General features: G+C 58.5%; 2 protein-coding genes across 7 annotated transcripts; one reads left to right on the forward strand and one right to left on the reverse strand.

Moving 5' to 3' along the window:
- Positions 1 to 44: 44 nt before the first annotated feature.
- Positions 45 to 5290, reverse strand: PLD3 (phospholipase D family member 3). Of its 3 annotated transcripts, none has more exons than XM_064503121.1 (12): positions 4612 to 5290; positions 4404 to 4476; positions 4077 to 4142; positions 3579 to 3730; positions 3203 to 3386; positions 2780 to 2900; positions 2538 to 2665; positions 2061 to 2261; positions 1794 to 1933; positions 1179 to 1344; positions 905 to 1004; positions 45 to 794 (listed from the first exon to the last, which is right to left on the reverse strand). In XM_064503121.1, exons 2-12 carry the CDS (start codon positions 4428 to 4430, stop codon positions 595 to 597), a joined length of 1485 nt encoding a protein of 494 aa, XP_064359191.1. In that variant the 5' UTR covers positions 4431 to 4476; positions 4612 to 5290; the 3' UTR covers positions 45 to 594. The 3 variants fall into 3 exon arrangements, with proteins under 3 accessions (XP_064359191.1, XP_025975842.2, XP_064359192.1); XM_026120057.2 differs by having other exon boundaries at positions 4602 to 5193; XM_064503122.1 differs by having other exon boundaries at positions 5049 to 5165.
- A 626-nt stretch (positions 5291 to 5916) lies between these two features.
- On the forward strand, positions 5917 to 14992 carry C34H19orf47 (chromosome 34 C19orf47 homolog). 4 transcript variants are annotated; one of them, XM_026120060.2, is made up of 10 exons: positions 5917 to 6067; positions 6819 to 6891; positions 7594 to 7681; positions 8312 to 8426; positions 8802 to 8883; positions 9205 to 9339; positions 9753 to 9899; positions 10478 to 10548; positions 11848 to 12264; positions 12859 to 14992. In XM_026120060.2, exons 2-10 carry the CDS (start codon positions 6873 to 6875, stop codon positions 12874 to 12876), a joined length of 1092 nt encoding a protein of 363 aa, XP_025975845.1. In that variant the 5' UTR covers positions 5917 to 6067; positions 6819 to 6872; the 3' UTR covers positions 12877 to 14992. The 4 variants fall into 4 exon arrangements, with proteins under 4 accessions (XP_025975845.1, XP_025975846.1, XP_025975844.1 ...); XM_026120061.2 differs by having other exon boundaries at positions 13769 to 14992; XM_026120059.2 differs by having other exon boundaries at positions 11848 to 14992.
- Positions 14993 to 15432: the final 440 nt, after the last annotated feature.

A 15432-nucleotide genomic window follows, 5' to 3' on the forward strand; every position in this document is an offset into this window, starting at 1 on the left:
GCACCCGGCGTGGGGCGGCGCGGCGGACCCGGACGCTGCACCGCTTACGAGACCCACCATTTAATTCTAACTCGTGAACTAAGAGCTACGTATGCAAACGTCCAGAAAATCTGTTCTGTACCCACAAGGAAAGCGCTCCAAATCGGAGAGTGACACGTGGCGCCGTCCTGCACAGAACGGGGCAGCCGGACCCCGTGGAGCTGTGACCGGCACCTCCGCCGCCAGCACCCCGCTGCGAGGCTTTAACCATCGCCCCGGTGGGTCCTCGTGAGTCTGCGCGTCCACACGCGGCTCTCGAATCCCCCCTGCAGAACTAGCGCTCGCTGCACGGATAAAGCACGTCGACCCGTGCTAGCGGCCGGCCCCCAGCTGCGAAACCCCTGCGGTGCGTGTGGATGATTAAAGTTTGTCCCGGAACAGAGGGAACGATGTATTTGATGGAGGGAAAGCAGCTCTCGCCTGCTCGGCGGTGGGAAGGGACACAGTGTCCTGCATCCCCGACGCCGCCGGGACTCGGCGCCTCTGCGGCGCTGGTGGAGACCGAAGACGAGCCGGGGGTCTGGGCCGTGCCCGGCCGCGGGACGGCACCGGCGCCTAGTGGAAGCTGCACATGCGCTGCCACCGCTCCACGTCGCCGATGTCCGCGCTGTACTGGGAGCTCCAGTCCCGCTCGAACACCGCCTGCAGCTGCCCCCGGAGGGTGGCCGTCCCGCCGGCGCCGCCCCCCGTCTCGTTCACAACCAGGGCCGATCCCGCCGTCCGGACAAAGTAGTCCCCCGACCAGTTGGATGTCCCTGCGGAGAGAACCGGGGGGAAGAGCCACCAGCAGCGGGTTTATTTAGGGGGACGCGACGCCGCGCGCCGGGTACCGCGTGCCGGGTGCTGCCCGCCGGTCCGTACTCACCGATGTAGGCCACCTTCTCCGTGACCATGTACTTGTTGTGGTTCACCCGGGCGTAGGGGATCTTGGCCTGGGCCGCGCTTGCCGGCACCACGAAGAGTCTCTGCAGGATGGAACGAGGCCATCAGCCACGAGGATGGGCTCCAACCTGCCCAGGGCGAGCAGAGGGGCCGGGACGGCTCCTGCCCCGCTCGGGGGCTCGGTCCCCGGCTCGGGGGAGCGCGGACGAGGCGGCTGTGCCGTCCCAGCCCCGCGGGCGCCGTGGCGCGGTACCCACCACCTCCATGCTGTAGTGTGTCTTGTTGTCGGCGACGGCGGCCAGGGACTTGAGGAAGGGGAACATCGCGGCCTTGCTGTGCCGCCAGCAGCCCACCAGCAGCCGGACCTGCACCTTGCGCTCGTAGACCGCTTTCCGGAGGTGGTTATCAATCACTGGCCAAAACCTGGGGAGAGAAACCGCCCTGCCTCATCCGCTCGGGATGCTGGAAAGCGGCTGGTTGGAGGGGATCGTGCAGCTGCTAAAACAGCGGTTTTGCCTGTCGGGTTTGGAAGAGCAGGCTGGCCTGGAGCGCGGGGCACAGCAGGGACCAAGCCCGCTCGCAGGGCTGCTGTGGGGCTCGGGAGCACCGACCCGCGGGCGCCGCGCTCCCCCTCGGGGGCTGCAGGCAGAGGGTCGGGCTTGGAGTTAGGGGCGCAGTTAGCATCGGGATTAGGGTCAGGGTCAGAGTTAGCCTCAGGATTAGGGTTAGGCCAGGGTGCAGGTTAGCATTAGGAGCAGGGTTAGCATCGGGATTAGGCTTAGGGTCATGTTCAGAGTTAGGGTCAGAGTTAGCACCAGGATTAGGGTTAGGGTCATGTTCAGAGTTAGGGTCAGAGTTAGCATCGGCCGTACCTCTGGGGGTGCGAGAACTCCATGGTGGGCTGGTAGCTCATCACCGCGATGTGCACAAACTCCTCGGCACCGTCGATGACGCTGAGGAGGGCGCGGAGGTCCTCGGTCCGCCCCGGGGCGCAGAGGGCTGGCGGGGCGCTCTGCGGGACGGCACGGGGGGTTACGCACCCCGCCAGGGCCCCGGCTCCGCGGCTGGTGCCCGAATCCTCCGCAGCACCGGCGCGGGAGGCAGGGAGCCGCGCGGGGAGCCGGTGTGCCGGGGCTCACCGAGAAGTAGACGCCGGCTCCCGTCTCGTTGAGCGTCAGCTCCAGCGGCGTCTCCATGTTGAAGGCGGTGGAGTAGTTGGCCGGCCACGGCACCGGGATGGAGGCGTTGGGAAGACCCAGCGCCCAGTAGGCTTCGAACACCTTGCTCAGGTCCTGGGCCAGGCAGCTGCAGTTGTAGACGGCTATGCCCAGCTCCTTCACCTGCGGCGAGCGGGACGGCGGCTCCGTCACGGCGCCGGACACGGCAGGTTGGCGCGACTGACCCTGTCCCCGCTTTGGGGGCGTTTGTCCCTGCGGCGGGATCTGGCAGCAGCTGTGACGGGGGGTCTGTGCTGCCTCTCCGGGGAAGCGGCCAAGGTGCTCAGGGGAGCAGGGCTGTTTCCCGCTTCCTGGGCGCGTTTCATGGCTGCGGTCCGGCCCCGCAGCACCCTCCCCGAGCCGGGGCCCGGCGCGCTAGATGGGCGCCCTTGCGCTCACCTGGGTCAGGGACCGCCAGTCCATGTTGGCGCTGCCGATGTAGAGGTGGGTGCCGTCGGCGACCCAGAGCTTGGTGTGCAGCACGCCGCTGGTGAGCCGGGGCATGTCGACCGCCCGCACCGCAGCCCCTGCGCGGCCAGAGAACGGAGGAGATCGCCCGTGCTGGCCGCATCCCCCCGGCTTTGGGGTGCCCCCGGCTTTCCCCCCTGTGCCGGTGCCATGACGGCCCCCCTGTTGCTCACCGCTCTGCGCCAGCGCCTGGAGATCGTGCAGGGGCGACTTGGAGGACGGGATGTTGACTGCGACTCTCACGGAGATGCCGCTCTGGGGTAACTTCAGCAGTTCCTCCATGATTTGCTCACCCTGGTCGGAAAGCAAAAGAAAGAGGAAGTGGTTAAAAGCCCCAGGGATGTTCGAAAACAGGGTCTGCCACTCGAGATAGGCACGCACGAAGAGCCAGGGCCGGGTGCCAGCCTTCTGCCTTGCTCACAGGCGTTTGTATGTGATATATCAATATATCAGGGGAGGCTGCGCAGGCTGGGCTGGCGCAGGGCTGGCCGGCGTCATGCAGATCGCTGCGTCGCTGGTGAGAGCTTGGCCGGCCGAGCCCTGCCCTGGGGCCAGCTCCGGCCAAGAGGACGCTGTGAGGCGGCGCCGGTCTGCACCTGGGCGGCGGAGGGCTCCTGCGTGTGCGTGTCCTCGTTGGTCATGGTCCAGTAGAAGGCTGCGATGTCCAGGCTGTGCTCGGTGCTCCCGATGAGGCTCATCCACGTGTCGAACGTAGATGGGTTCACGGGCCCGTTACCGCCGTACGTCATCCCCTCGGGGATGCTCTCGACGAGCACGATCCTAGCAAAGAAAGCACGGACCGCAGCTCAATGCAGCGATAGCTCGGTGCAACGATAGCTGGATGCAACGAGCGGTCGCAGCCCTGTTCCCGAGCCACAGCACACAGCACAGAGCCTCGCCAGGGCTCGTCTCAGCCCCGGGACACCCAGGGTGCCGGGGAAGCGCAGGAGAGCCGGCGCTCGTCTCGCTCACCGGCACGGGTCGCTGCAGGGGCCGCCTGCGCCGCGGGCATCGCCTCTGCCTCCCGGAGGGGCCGAACCAGACCATGCGTTGAAGAGGTGGAGGAAGAGCAGGCAGGAGACGATGGTGACGAGGATGCCAGCCAGCAGCACACAGCGGGAATACTGGACAGAGGGGTGTCGGCGTGCAGAGAAGAAAAAATTGCCTTTATTGGATTTAAACCCACCTCCCACTGGCCGAGAGCCCCCTTGTTCTTGCACTGGGGGATCTGGTGGACGACGGCTCTGTGCTCCCACCCTTTGCAGGGGGAAGCTCTCATGAGAGGCTCCATGTGCCAGGGAGAGTGGCCGGGGAGGAGGACAGCCCTGAACCCGGCTGGCAGCGAATTCAGCCTCGGCTCGGGGCAACTGGTAGTTGCACAACCGCTCCCACAACCGGAGCATGCCTAGGATGAGCGCGGCCGACGCGTGGCACCGCGATTTCCCGGCCCGGTGCCTTGGGGGGATTTACCTTCTGCATGAACTGGCCGGGCTGGTGGGGCGCTGGCGGCTCCTCCGGCTTCTCCAGCGGGTCCAGCTGCGGAGGGGACAGAGCAGGTCGGGGGGCCAAGCTGGCCCAGGGGATCCCGGACCCCATTCCTGGCCGGGCGCCACTGACTGTGGGTTTTGCCTGGTGTTTGCAAATCCCACAAAGAGCCGCCAACAGTCCCTGGCCAAAACTGCCGCCTGTTTCCTCCTGCAACCCCCCAGCAGGGTCTGCCCAGGGCGGGGGGCTGCGGGATGCCCCGGCCCGGCAGGGAACGGGTGCGGAGACGTGGGCTCGACGCACGCGCCGTACCTGCTCATAGGCCACGAACGGCTTCATCGTCACCGGAGACGGGAGCCAAGCGCCGGGCGCTGGCGCAGCACGCCTGGGAGAGAAAGCAAACACGTTTTTTTCCTGCAGCGCCGGCAAGTGACGCGCGTGGGCTCGCGACACCCCGGTGCCGGCACGGCGCCGTATTGATCCCACGCCCGCGGCGTCGCCTGGGCTGACCTTGCACAACCTCACGCTTGCCGGGGAGCGCGAGGCTGGAGGTTTCCACCCCGCGTTCGGCTCTCCTGCCAGGAGCTCGTCCCGTCCGTCCGTCCGTCTGTCCGCGGCTCCCGGACTCTGCCCCGGGACGCTGCCTGGCCGGCGCCGTGCGGGCAACGCGTTGCACAAGCGCCTGACTCACGGGGCTGCCGCGCTCACGTGCCCCTGCCAATTTTGATGACTCCGGGAGTGTGGGGAGGGGAAATTTTCTTGCAACAGCGAGTGCAGCTTGCTGGGGAAACACCCAGACCAGCCTCCCGCTCCCTCCCCGCTCGGGCTCGGGGCGGCCGTGTCGGGCCCGGGCAGCGATACGGCCTCGCGCACGGCTCCCTCCGCGTCCCCAGGAGCGGCGTCGCTCCCGCGGGGGTGGCCGCCCGCTGCGGGGGGGCTGGCGGCTCCGGCGCCTACCGGCCCCGCGGAGCCCTCGCTGGGTCCCCCGGGGCCTCAGGGACCGGGGAGGAGGCTCGGCGGCTGCTTCTCCTCCCGGAGGTGGAGCCTGGTTTCCGGCAGTGCCGCGGTCGGACACAGGGCCGCGGCCGTGGATGCGGGAATGGCCGCGCGGGCGGGATCCTCCGGCTGCTCCGGAGCCGGGGGGACCCCAAAACCCGTCCCGTCCCCGTCCGCTCCCGTGGGCAGCAGGGCCGGGTCCAGGATGAGGGTCAGGGCTGTGTTTTGGGCTGGGTTTGGCGGAGGGCTGGGCTCAGGGTTTGCCTAGGGCCGGGTTAGGGCCGGGGTGACCGCGCTCTGCCGGTCTGGGGCTGCCCCCTTCCCCGCACCAGGGTCTGGGCTGCGTTTAGGGCCAGGGACACGGCTGGGATCAGGGCCGTGTTTTGGGTCAGGACCATGTTTAGGACCATTTTAGGGTCAGGATTATGCTTAAGAACATGTTTAAGGTCAGGACTATGTTTAGGACCATGTTTTTAGGGTCAGGATTATGTTTAGGGCCATGTTTAGGGTCAGGACCATGTTTAGGACCATGTTTTTAGGGTCAGGATCGTGTTTAGGACCAGGGACACATTGAGGGCCGTGTTTCAGGCCAGGGCCCTGTTTCGGGCCCTGTTTTGGACCAGGGACACGCTCAGGCCCTGTCTCAGGCCTGTTTCGGGCTGCGGCCCTGTTTCGGGGCCCCGTTTCCAGGGCGCTCACTCCCCGCCCGGCTCCTGCCCGGGAACCCGGCGACCGCGGAGGGCGGGGGGGGCTATTTCCGGAGCCGCCATCGGGGGCGCGCGCGGTCCGCCAGCGCTCTATGGTTCTCCCTGCCTTTCTACCCCTCCACTGCCGCCTAGAGGGGCCTCTGCGCCGGCGCGAGGCTGGCGGCGGGCTGGGCTGGCCGGCGAGCCACTTCCGGCACTCCGTGGCTAGTCCTTCCGGTTGGGCCTGCCCCGGCGGCTGGAGGAGCGGCGATGGGGCGCGGCGGGAGCCGAGAGGTGACCGGGGGGGGGGGGAGGGTTGTGGGGCAGGAGGAGGGGGCAGTATGGAGAGGGGAGCGGTGTGGGGCAGGAGGAGGTGGCAATAAGGGGAGGGGAGGGTTGTGGGGCAGGAGGAGGTGGCAATAAGGGGAGGGGAGGGTTGTGGGGCAGGAGGAGGGGGCTGTAGGGAGAGGGAAGGGTTGTGGGGCAGGAGGAGGGGGCCGTAGAGGACAAAAGGGGATGTGGGGCAGGGAGGGGGCAGCAGGGCAGGGGAAGGGGAGTGGGACTACGCAGGGAGGAGGCGGCTGCACTGAGCTGGCAGGTTCGGGGCGGGTGTGGAGATGGGGCAGGGAAGGGGCTGGGGGTGAGAGCAGCCCCCGGGGCAGCATGGAGCACTGGGGCCTTCGAGGGAACCTGCGGGATCCAAGGAGCCACGAGCGGAGCTGGGGCGCTGCGCCTCAGTCCCGGGCCTCCAGATGTGTTGTGGGGGCAGGAGGAACAGGGGGCTGCCACAAACCAGGGTCTCCACGAGGCTGCGGTTGTTTCTCTTTAGAGGAGCTGTAGCCCTCCGTGAACAGCAGTGATTGAATGCGGAGGGGGGTAGGAGAGCGGTGACTGACGGTTGTCCGTTCCTGCGTCAGAGGGGTTGTGCTGCGAGGTCCTGAGACTTTCCGATGGGCTATTCTTGCTGCATGAAGCCCAGGACTGGCATTTTGCCGATGTCACTCCTGAAGCGCAGTTGCCTTTATAATGTGTTACTTCATTGCAGGCTTTTTTCGGAAGTGAGACCTAGACCCTTGTGGGTCTTTCTGGATTTTCCATAATGGTGTCAGTTACTATGGGTGAGTCTGAAGGGGAGATATTTTAATCTCTGTGAATGTGGCCCTGCCCCGCCCCTTTTACGTGTGAGTGGAAGTCCTAGTAAAATGATAACTATGGTGTAAAGACACTCAAAGAGCAAATTTTCATCTGTAAGACGATCTTTTTCCCCCTGTGATCATAGCAGCACTTTTGCTCCTGGTGCGCGAGCGATCAGGTTAATCAGCCTTGTTTTAGACATGTGACAGCAGCTGCAAATGTTTGGAATGAGCTTCTGGGAGTGTGTGTGCCAAACCACAAAAAAAGGATAGCAGAGAGATATGATGAGCACAACTGAAACTCCCAGAGCCTGGGAAATCCACAAATAAAGCTGTGACTGCATCGCAGGACCTCTGTGTGCTCAGGGCCTGCTGTGGGTCTCCTGAAAACTGCGCTGGGTCCTACAGAGTTTGTGCTTTGACTTTGAATTTCTTTCTGGTCTCACACGCTGCTAGTGCTACAGTTTGGCCTCACCAGCCACAAATCCGGTGCTGCTCTGGCGGAGGTTTTTCTCCTGCCTGTGTTCCGGGTTGCTGAGAAAGCAGCCCCGCTCGCCTGTGCCTGTGGGCAGGAAGGGCCTGTCCAGGGCGGCCAGCCGTGCCAAACCTTTGCCCGTTCAGAGGGCTTTGCGGCAGGCTGCTGTTGACATCCTCTGATTGTTTTTCTCCGTCTGTTGCATTTTTCAGCTACATCAGAATGGATTCAGTTTTTCAAGGAAGCTGGGATTCCTCCAGGCCCTGCCGTCAACTACGCAGTTACGTTTGTAGATAACAGGTGAGATCTTGAGCAGGCAACACTTTCCCTTTGCTTTGGAATAGTAAATAACGGGATGTTCTCACTGGAGTGAACCGAGGCGCTGCATGTCCCTCTGCAGAGCAGGAGGTTCCTCTGTGGTGGGGAGACGAGCCCTACTTTAAATTGGTCTATAGGGATCCAGGCCCTGATCCTGCAGCCCCATGGAGGTGACAGCTTCTTTTCAGTGACAGCTTCCCGCTGGGAAGCTGCGGGATGCCCTGCCAGTCCCTTGGCAGCATTCACTGATCAGGCAGCGAGGTGACGCAGAGTACTTCTAGCTTATGAGTTCCAGCACTCAAATTCCTGGGCTTTTTGGCTATTATGGATCCCCTGATGAGGGGAGGGAGAGGGTTAACCCAAGCGTCCTGGCCTCTTTCCAGTCTGCTTAGTTAGTTAGGTTAATTATGAATCTGGTCCGAGTTTCCTTTTCATTATCAGCACTGTTTCTTTCTGTAACAGCTACTGCATTCTATCCCAGGTTGGGGATATGATCCTACAGCTTGCTCGAGGCTTAATTAATTTGAGCTCCTATAATGTAGGGAATTAGAGTATGTGCAGGGAATTGTCCCCTGCTGCTGAGCCACTTGCTACATTACTTCTTCTCTGCAGAATCCAGAAGAACATGCTGATGGACCTGAACAAAGAGATCATGAACGAGCTGGGCATTACGATAGTGGGGGACATCATTGCGATCCTCAAACACGCCAAGGTCGTTTACAGACAGGTATGGCGTGCTCTCAGGCAGCGCTGGCCTGGGCATCGCTTGTATTCGTTTGGGCAGCGCCGCTCCCTTCCTGGGAGGAGAAGGGGGTGCAGCTTTGGAGTGTGCTAGAGAGAATAGATTGCTTGTGGGCCAAAAAATAAGTTAAAATTGCCTTTTTGGTGGACAGACTGATGGGATGTTCACTCTAAGTGTGGAGATGGCATCATAGTCTCGTGGTGCGCTGCAGTGGAGAGCCATCCTGATCAGCAGCCACAGTGGCCCTTAACTGAGCCCACCCAACTCACCTTGCTTCTGAGTTTTGCCTGCAGGCTGCCAGCAGCAACGAGGATCCTTGTTTTCTCCTGCTAAAGGGGAAATCTGTGTTGTTTTCTGTAGGAGATGTGCAAGGCAGCTACTGAATCGATATGCCCCAGCCCACCGAGCGTGCAGGCCGAACTGCGCCGGAACGCCAACAGCGGTGAGTGGGGGCTGGCCGGAGGTTGCGGAGGGTTTCTGGGGAGTGAAATCCATTGCCCGATAAATACAAACTAGATGTATTCTTTTACACACGGCTCGGTATAATTGATGGCTGCCTTCCATGGGATCAGGGCGTTGCTCAGGGAAGAGCTGATCCGTTCCATTACGTGACAGATGGATGCTCTCTCCTTGTTGCGCTGACCATAGCCACTGTAGGTTTAAGACGCTGGTAGGAAGAACGAGAGCCCTGCTGTTAATATATCTGTGGGCCTGGTACACGGTACGTCCTGATCTTCCTCAACTCACTGTCCTTGCCCTTCAGCTGCTACCCGTATGATTGCTAACAGCTTGAGCAGAGACTCACCACCTGCTACCCCTGTCCGAAGGCCTGATACCAGCACATCCAAAATCTCTGTCACTGTATCCAACAAACTTGCCGCAAAAAATACAAAAGCAGGTATGGATGGGAATGTTTCCCAGCAGGAATGGTGGGAAACATTTGCCGTGCTGTGTGGGGCAGCTCTTGCTTTTTCCTTTTATTCTGAATTGAAATTTTGCTGTGGGCATTTAATAGCTGCCGCCTTTCAGCTTGGATCTAGCTGCATTGTCACGACCTGATTCCTGTTCCCTTGTTCATGCTCACGAGTAGTTCGAGGCGAAGGGGGGAGCCTCAAGAGCCCCAGTGCTGCAGGGTAGCTGTTGGCATCAGAGCAGTCGGTAGCAGAGTTTTCTCAAGCCCGGGGTAGTGCCCTAGTGCTGCCCCCTCGGCAGTGTAAAGCCCTTTTCGCATGTAATTCTTGGAGCGATGAGAATTGCCACCTCAAAGCTAATAGCAGTTGGTGTCAGCTCTGTCTGTCTTTTGCCTTTGAGGTTTGTGTGACACAGCGGACGAGAGTCCAACGGTCCCGGTTAAGCGCCGCCGAGTCACAGCAGAAATGGAGGGGAAGTACATCATCAACATGCCAAAGGGCACCACTCCTAGGACTAAGAAAATCCTGGAGCAGCAGGCAGCCAAAGGTACCAGCAATGTGTTCATGGTGCGCTGAGCTCTTCAAAAACCAGTTACCCAGTGGGTGTTTCTGATCTTGTTGTCTCTTTTGGAAAGCTATTCCAGAAACTCACAGTTCTGACTGTCACTAGGAAAGACAGGATGAGCAGTACTTCCCTCGCCTCACCTGCTCTCTGTCCCCATGACCTAGCCTAGCATTACAAACTAGGTGCTGAAGCTCGATTGCGTTGGGATATTTGATTCCAGATAGCTGTTGAGTGGAAGTTGTATATTTTGAACATGTATTAAGTCACTATGACCAATAGAAGTTGCAATCATTTCTGTTTAAGGGTTGCTTGTGAAAAAGAGACAAGAAGAGATAGCTGGGTTTGGGTGGGAGGAACAGCTTTACCATCCGTTGGAGACTTATTCAACATTACAGCGGCCATTGTTTGGTTTTGCTGGGTGCCCTGATCACGCCTCTTCAATATGGTCCTGCAAGCCCCTGATATTGGCCGCGTTACCCTGCGTAGCTTTTGTACAGCCTCCTCTAGCTTCCTTTTCTAGGGAAGTCTCAAAGACATGATTGTTTTCTTGAAAACGACAGGTCTCCAGAGGACATCTGTGTTTGATCGTCTGGGAGCTGAGACAAAAGCTGACACGACTACAGGAGGCAAGGTGAGCGAAGTGCTCTTTCTGCCTTCAGCTGCGACTCGGCCGTTGCCAGTGTTTTGGTGGGCAAGTGCACTGCTGTGCTGCTAACCCCGCTGAAGCTGCTAGGACTAGGGTGGAAGGGAGATGTCACTCAGCCTCACGACATAGCACAATGCTTTGTGTCACAGCTGTCTGTATCCCGTGTTTGGGGTGCTGAGTGCTGGATAAGGGCCACGCTGTCATTCATTATAGCTGTGCTGTATTTGCAGAGCTCCCTTATCCCAGTGTCGTGAGATTCGAAGGTGAGGGTCCCCTTCCCTAGACTTGTTCAGGGTTGACAGTCTCATCCTGGCTTCTGAAAGGCTGAAGGTCCTTATCAGCCAGACCCAAAGGACTTGTGATCCAGCAAAAAAACCCTGTGCCTCAGGCTCGCGTGCAGAAAATCAGACTGCCAGTATAGTGGCCTCACTAAATAGACTGGACCTGAGTTGCAGTTGCTGATGTTCAAATTGCTAAATTAGTGGATATAATTATCATCATTCGTTCACTGATTTGACCAGAGGGCACTGAACTGGCTGTTGAATTAGAAGGGCCTGGTGGGGCGGAGAGTGGTGCTAGGTGTAGGTGCTCGGGAAGATCACCCTGGGGTTGCCTTTGTTCTGCCTGTTCGAAGGAAGAGGAATGGAGTCTTGGGGACCGAGAACCTAGTACTTCTCACAGAAAAATTAGCTCAAACCTAGAGAAAACTTAAAATGACGGGGACATGCTGTGGGAAAGCACTGGTGTGGGATGGAGGAAGCTTGAGTTTCACCAGTGGCTCCTGACCCCTGGGTGACTTCAGCAAATCATTTCCCTGTCTGTGCTTCTGTTCTGATCCCTTTAATATAGGATATGATATATTGTTCCCTTTTCTGGAGGCAAAAAGTTCAGCAAGGAAGTTTTGGGGTGTACTTTGCTACAGCTTGCAGAGTCAGCCCCTAAATAAAAGTGTGAGGAAACGTTATTTTAAAAGCCACAGATATTTGTGATATAGGAGTAATCCCTGTTGCATCCCAGGCAGCAGTTTTCCTCAGCAGGTCTCAAAACGCTTTGCAGGTGAGGTTACGTTCCTTATTCCCTTTCCACAGCAGGGGAAGTGGGGAGCGAAGGGAAGTGGAGACAATTCAGACATCCCCAAAATGACAGAGCTGGGAGAAGGACCTTGGGTGTTCGTGTCCTGCTCCCGTGTCTGCCCGCTCCCTTGGCAAACCCCAGTCCTCCGCTCCTGCCCTTCTGTTTGCCCTGTTTCCCAGTGACACTGACGATCCCTTTGTTGCTTCCCAGCCCACAGGGGTGTTCAGCCGACTGGGTGACACGTTGGAGGTGGATGGGGACAAAGCAGTGGAGAGTGACGACGACTGCTCTGTCCTGCAGTACGCCGGTGTCCTGAAGAAGCTCTCCAAGCCCACGCACAAGGAAAGTGCCAAGCCGGTAGTGACCATCAAAGCAAAAGCCACTAGCTCAGAGGCCAAACCAGCTGCCACCGCCATCCGGCGGCTCGGCAACAGGAGTGCCACCAGTGTCCGCCTAGCAGCAAAAGAACGCAAGCTGGAGCCGGCAGCATCCAAAGTCAGCGTCATCCAGAGACTGGGCAAGGCCTCTTTGCCAGCGGAGGCCCAGGACAGCAGCATCACCAGCACGAAGAGTAAAACGGAGCCCGAGTTCAGGGTCACCATAAAGAGGACTTGGGGGAGCGCGAAGGTAAGCAGCACCAGCGAAACCCCTAGCGCTCAGATGGACAATACAGGCACTGTTAGCGTCTTTAAAAGACTGGGAAAGAAGGCAGACTGACACGTGGACAGGGTATTGCAGGCTCCTCTCTCCAGTGGCTAGTGCTTGAACCACTCCGTTTTTTACATGTTGTTACCACTCTACACACATCCAGTGCCCTCCTGATGGATGTCCACTGTTACCCCCGTTTTTTTCCTTTGTAGCAGAGGTCAGGGCTTCTCGTCCCAGTTTTGTTCCGATCCTGGCTAATCCCTTACCATTAAATGCAAAGGAAGAAGAAAACCTTCCTGCGAATTTGGCTGCCTCTGTGTGCGATGAGCTGGGGTTCTCGTGTCTGCCAGATGTTCTCTGCCAGCACCGACCCCTCCCCACCAGGCTAACGGTTCTCTTTGATCCTCTGTGCCGGCAGCGGGTGCGAGGCCAAGTCAGGGGGCAGCATGGCAGCTCGGGCTCTCCGGATGAGCAGAGGGTTGCAAACTCCAGGGCTGTCGGTCTTGTACCCTCACCAGTTCACTGACAGCATTTTTTTTCTATCTTTCTGTTTTTTGTTTTTCTCCTCTGCAGGTTCTTTCCTGTATCTAGGAAGTAGGACCTGGAGGACTCCGTAAAGAGATATTACGGAGTTGGGGCCTGGTGCTGGGACTCTCGATTTTGAGGGTTTCAGAGCAGCCTCTAAAACCAAAATACAAAGGCTTCAGAAAACTGCTCAGGCACTTGTTTGATTGTTCAAAATTCAAGAGTTGTGTTAATCTAAGAGAGACATTAGGTTTCTTCACTGCTGCTGTCCATACTTCCGTGCTCGCATTTCTAGCACCTGCACTGGCTTGATCTCACCTGCCTCTTCCCACTTTGAAACCTAAAATCACCACCCTTGGATTTACAACTGTTACCAAAATTGTTTCCCACAAGTTTGTTGTGTGGAAACAGCTGCAGCAACACTGATCCTCACCTCTGTCTGGGCAGTTCCCAGGTCTACCAGGCATGTACTAAAAACTGCATATCCTGGCTGCCAGGGTTTATGACCAATTCCAGAAATACTGTTTAGTGGATGGAAGAGGAAAGGAGCATTTTGTGTGGTCTTCCGTGAGCCTTTTCTCTAAATGTTTAAAGTAATGCAACACTCTCCAACATTAGCTTTCTGCTGAGAGCAGCGGGAACTGTTGTGTCCTGCAGCGGCCAGGTCTGAGGAAAATGGAGTTTCTTAGAGCAAAAGGCATAACTTCCCTGTAAAGCTCTGCTTGTATTGCACACCGTCGCTGGGAGAACAGGTTGAGGTCCTCCGTGGTGTGACAATACGCACATCGTGTGTGCTGTGCCCGCCTGCTAAACCTTCGCGGCCAGCCACCAGGCAGGGCACCGGCCAGGGGCTCCGAGGGGGCTGCACGCGTCCGGCTGTTCTGGCGTAATCGTTTCTTCATTTAGCTGGAGCTTCTTCCGCTCCTGTTCTGAATGCCCTTTTTTTTTTCCTCTCCAGAAGGCTTGTTTTCCCTAGTCTGTGGGTGTCATCGTGCGAGGGGGACGGGACTGGCAGCGCGGGGAGTGCTGTGCGTGGAGGACGCCCTCGAGAGCCGCAGAGCAGTCGGTGTCTCGGCTGTTGGTGTCCTCTTTGCGAGAGGGACTTTCCTCCGCCCACACGGGGATAATAAAAACAAGAACGAAAGACCACTGAGCTGATGATTTCACAGCGCGGAGGTCTCAGCTAAGGTCTGTGTCTTCAGCGCGCTCCTATTCGGTGACTTGTAAGTGCGGTTAAGCGCCAGGCTTGAACATCGGCCCTGTGCAGCCTGCGGGCTCGGGATATGCCTCTTTTTTTCTCCCTTTTAGATCTCTCTGAGATGCTCAGGTAAAAAGCCTTTCTGCAGAAGGGGCCCCGCACGAGCAGTTCTCGGTCACCTTTGCCAGGTTTCTCCGTGATGAAGACGAGGGTGGCTGCGCTGGGGGCAGACCCTGGGGCGGTCAGCTCTGCCACGGCCGCGTGAGCCTGGGCTGCAGCTGTGCCGTTTCAGGTCTCACTTTTTACTGCAGAAAAAACACTGGTTATGTTCCCGGCTTTTCTTATTTTATCAGCATATTTATTAAGACAAAAAATGAGGTTTAACGTCTCTGAGTGTAAGCCTCTTAAGTAGGTTGCTAATTCTTGTTTGTTTTTGTTTGCTGTGGGTTTATTGCATCACCTTTAGCTTTCTTGATTTTATAACCCGGTTTCATATGACTGCCTGTTTGGGCATTTTTGTTTGAAGTGCGTCGACCTTCTTTGTATAACACCATTGTTAAAGGTACTTAACACGGTTCCTAGGTTTTAATATTTGTTAATTCACGAGTGTTTGAATGTGTGTTGGTTAGAGGAAGAAAAACCTAAGAAAAATGATTTTGTCTAGCGTTTTATCGGCTGTTCCTCAGTGGGTGGGATGAGGGGAAAGGGATCCTGTGAAAGGATGACTTTCCCTCAAATGACAAAATAGGAAGCTTGGTGTGATATATTTTTGAAGGTTTTCTTTGTTTTTGGGGGGGGGGGGGAGCCGAGTGTCTTTAGTTCTCCAGATTCCTAAACTAAAGAATTGTTTTTCTTTAAGAAAGAGAAAGAAATGTGCACACGAGTGGGATTTTGTAACTGGCGGTGGGGAGGCGGCAGAGGCTCGAGTGACGTTCTCGCGGCACGTGGATTCGGAGTGCTTTTGCAATAAAACATAAAAACGCCTTTCTGGGCTCTTCCCTCCCTCTGTCCAGGAATCCCCTGGGAGCTCGTCGCCCCTGGACGGCTGCCGGAGGTAAAGGGACCCGACGGCGGGTCACCGTCGCTCGCGGGCTGCTGCGGGAGCTGAGGCCGCCTCAGCTCGCTGCATGCCAGGACGCCTGGGTCCGTGGTGCGGGAGCCGGGGGGGTCGGGGCCCTCGTGGGGGGCCCTCGGGGCCTCTCCTCTGCCCCCCTCCCTCCTCGGCCAGGCACGACCGGATCTGTGCAATAGACATTATGCAAATGTATGCAAATGAGGCACGGCGGAAGTGGGCGGGGCCTTTGCCGCCCTGGGTGCGGACGTGGGCGACTGGATGGCAGCGGCGCAGGCGCACTGAGGCCACGCGCCGCTCTCCCCGGCGCAGGCGCGCTGGGGCCACGCGCAGCCCTTCCCGGCGCAGGCGC

The sequence above is a fragment of the Dromaius novaehollandiae genome, chromosome 34 (assembly GCF_036370855.1).
Source record: "Dromaius novaehollandiae isolate bDroNov1 chromosome 34, bDroNov1.hap1, whole genome shotgun sequence".
Lineage (NCBI taxonomy): Eukaryota > Metazoa > Chordata > Aves > Casuariiformes > Dromaiidae > Dromaius > Dromaius novaehollandiae.